The sequence below is a fragment of the Balaenoptera musculus genome, chromosome 15 (genome assembly GCF_009873245.2).
Source record: "Balaenoptera musculus isolate JJ_BM4_2016_0621 chromosome 15, mBalMus1.pri.v3, whole genome shotgun sequence".
Lineage (NCBI taxonomy): Eukaryota > Metazoa > Chordata > Mammalia > Artiodactyla > Balaenopteridae > Balaenoptera > Balaenoptera musculus.
Window position 1 is genome coordinate 71,561,299 of NC_045799.1, and position 3,547 is coordinate 71,564,845.

At 52.0% G+C, this 3,547-nt stretch overlaps 1 protein-coding gene across 1 annotated transcript; it reads right to left on the reverse strand.

Annotated features, from left to right (window-relative positions):
- Window positions 1-1,195: 1,195 nt before the first annotated feature.
- On the reverse strand, window positions 1,196-2,634 carry NUPR1 (nuclear protein 1, transcriptional regulator). The gene is made up of 3 exons (XM_036827582.1): window positions 2,371-2,634; window positions 1,817-1,966; window positions 1,196-1,484 (listed from the first exon to the last, which is right to left on the reverse strand). The coding sequence occupies exons 1-2, from the start codon at window positions 2,480-2,482 to the stop codon at window positions 1,830-1,832; spliced, it is 249 nt and encodes an 82-aa protein (XP_036683477.1). The 5' UTR covers window positions 2,483-2,634; the 3' UTR covers window positions 1,196-1,484; window positions 1,817-1,829.
- Between the last annotated feature and the right edge of the window lie 913 nt (window positions 2,635-3,547).

Sequence of the window (3,547 nt, forward strand, 5' to 3'; positions counted from 1 at the left end):
GACATGGCAGGTACTGGAGCAGCTAGGTCGGACTGCAAAGTGGTAGCCATGTTTTAAGGGTGGCAGAAAAATGAGCCAGAAGTAGCTGGAATTCCTGCCACAATGGAGCTGCCATTTTAGCCCAGGAGTACTGACCCTTGGAGCTGTTATGTAACAGAGAAAGAACTTTCTATCCTGTTTCGTTTGAGTCTTCATTACAGCAACCTAAGTCTCTACCTCAATCAATATATCCTCTCAGCTCCCATCACACCTCTTATTTGCTCCACATTCTTCTGGAAGTCTGGCTCTAAGACTGATTAACACTAGGTAAGAATCTTCCTCCTCAGCTGACTTTCCGGAACCCTGTCCTGGCAGCCCCCTTGGCAAAGGGACCCACCTCACACTTGAGGACAGTAAGAATCCTTGAATTTGAGCCCTGAATAACTTGGGGCAAATCCCTTAATTTTTTTCTTTTATAAATTTATTTATTTTATTTATTTATTTTTGGCTGCGTTGGCTCTTCGCTGCTGCGTGCGGGCTTTCTCTAGTTGCAGCGAGCGGGGGCTACTGTTTGTGGCGGTGCTCAGGCTTCTTATTGTGGTGGCTTCTCTTGTTGCAGAGCACAGGCTCTAGGCGCATGGGCTTCTGTAGTTGTGGCACGCAGGCTCAGTAGCTGTGGCACATGGGCTTAGTTGCTCTGCGGCATGTGGGATCTTCCTGGACCGGGGCTCGAACCCGTGTCCCCTGCATTTGCAGGCGGATTCTTAACCACTGCGCCACCAGGGAAGCCCCTCCCTTAATGTTTTAAATCTCAGTTTTTGCCATTTTGCAGATGGCATCAATAAATAACATTCACTTCAAAAGGTGGTTTTATATGAATACAACATAAACAACAAGATTGTTATTCCGAAAATGGAGAGAAGCTGGGGAGGGGCCTTGTTTCATGGGCAGCGTTACAAAGAAACAGAGGAAAGTCCCTTGCACCTCATAAGAAACCGCAGAAACATATGCACCAAAACACATGTATACAAAAAAAAAAAAATGCTCACCTCTACGCCCATACAAAATTAGAAACACCCCTTCCCAGACACACAACCAAAAACAAAAACACTCACCAAAATGCTCTCATTGGTTCATGCAAATGCAGACACTTGCAGGCAGAAATGTGTACCCAAAAAGCCACACAAAGAGAGAGGACAAAAACACACACACAGGCTGCAGCTGCTGTACTTTGTTTATTGTCGCTGTCACCCTGGGGAGCTCCGGTTTCTTCTTTCTTTTTGAGGGGTACCTTCATGATTCTGCCTCTCTCTATTCTCTGCCTCTTGTTCCCCATCTTGTCCTTTTTCTGGGGTCGGGGCTGCTTCGTTGGTGGCCCCTCGGAACCTCAGTCAGGTGGGCTAAGTCCTGGGGGCGGGGGCAAGCAGGCCTGGATCCCGCCCCCAGGGGCTGATTCTTCGCAGTTCTGTCTCCATTGCTGTGGGGTGTCCGTGCTCTGACCTCATCTGGGGGAAGGAAAGCATGTGGTGAAAGCACAGAGGCCTGGGTTCTAATTCTGCCTCTCCTGCTCACTTGCTCCGTGACTCCAGAGAAGGACCCTACCCTCTCTGGGCCTCAGTTTCCCTCTTTGTAAACCAAATTTTGCTCCAGTTGGAAAGGGTCTGTTTCTCCCTTTGCTCTGGTCACTAGGAAACTCAGAAGTCTCTCTCATTTTATTCTATGTTGAGACAACAATTCTTGGATCCCTCCTCCCACCCAACCTCACCCATTCAGGCCTGTCCTTTCCAGGCAGAGAGACCTCTACTGGTGCTGCGGGCGGGGCCCCCTGACGCCTTACCTCGAGTTCTGTCTCAGGGCCGTGCCCCTCGCTTTTTCCGCTCCGTGTTCTGGAGCTTGGTCACCAGCTTCCTCTCGTGCCCACCGGGGCTGTGACGGTTGGTATTGGCGGCGGCTTCTCTCTTGGTGCGACCTTTCCGGCCTCCCACTCCTGGGAACCGAGGCGAGAGTCGGTGGTGAGGTGGGCAGAGGCGTGAGCCGCAGGGGGTCCAGAGGGCAGGGGTGGAAAGAGCTTGGGTTAAAGTCGGGAGGCTGGGGGGCATCACCACGTAGCTTTAGGGCCGTCATTGTCCCTGTTTCCCCATGTGTGGAATGATGTTGCTCCTCCAGTATTCTAGGAGTGCATGTGGTCCCAGGGCTGAGTAGGACAGAGCGCACTGGATGAGGGGTTAGAAGGGGGTGACTTGAGGGGTCAAGGGAACAGGCTGGAGAAGGGTGATGTATGGGCAGGAGCCCAAGGAGGGATCCTAGTTTGGGGAGGGGGGTGGTCAGGCCGTTTGTGAGGGTGGGCATTGGAAATGGAAGGACCAGGAAGGCGGCAGGGCCAGGCCTTACCCAGGTGAGAATGAGCCAGGCTGTAGAGGTCATACTCATCCAGGTTGGGGTCTTCATCCTCTGGGCCTGGGGGCTGCCTGGATGGGCTGGCTGCTCTCGGGAAGGTGGCCATAAGGTCTGTCTGTTTGTCTCTGTCTCTCTCTCGTCTTCTAAAGCTTTGTTTGTGTCTGCTTTGCTGACACCTCCCAATTCACTGGCCCCAACTTATAAGGCCACGTCTCCTCCTCAGCCCACAGTCTGGCTCCAGCCCCTCAGGCCCTGTCTGATGCAATCTGGCCTTTTCCCAGAACCCAGCCCAGTAAACATCAGTCACGAGAGGGGAAAAGACTCGGTCCTCTGAGTCCCAGCCCCCCTTGACCCCTCCCTCTGCTGGGGCTCGCCCAGCTGGGTATTTTTCCACTGAGGAGATCCCCGCCCCTCGGGGGTGGGGGGAGGTAAGAAGCAGGGTCTGGGCATAAACAGCCCTTGGGGTCGAGGGCAGCAGGGAAGTGAGGGCCTCACCTGGCTGACTCCTTCCCATCCATCTCCCGCCCTCTGCCACATGCCCCTCCTGGGCTGGGGGTCCTGGCCACACAGCTGACCCTCACCCCTACCCACTTCTGGCTCAGATTCAGGACCGTGGTGGCAGAACATGGAGTGAAGAATGAGCTGGGACAGGGTACAACACACTCTGTGTTATGTCATTGGTTCTCACCCTGATCGCACCCAACCCTCCTTTTTTATAAGAAACACCTTGGAAACCCCCCTTAACATCCTGAAATGGGGGTCCCTAGGTAATCTCCCACTCCTGAGAGGGAGGCTAGCAGAGTGGTTAAGCTGATTCTGGAGCCAGATGCCCTGTATTCAAACCCTTGATCCATTACATCCTGTGTGACCCTGGACAAGTCACTTTACCTCTCTGTGCCTCAGTTTTCTTCTCTATAAGCTGAGGATGATAATAACTATCTACCTCATAGATTTGGGGAGAGGATCAAATGAGATAATCCATGGCACGGCACCTGCAATAGTGCCTGCTACAGTGTAAGCTGCACTATATGAGCTGATCACATAGTTTCCAAACAATTCAATATAATGCCCTCCCTGTAATGTAAAGGAGACATAGAAGGAAATTAATTTAAAATAAAATAATATGTATTTCAAACCATGGATATACTGAGGTAGAAGACATTGTGAAGTA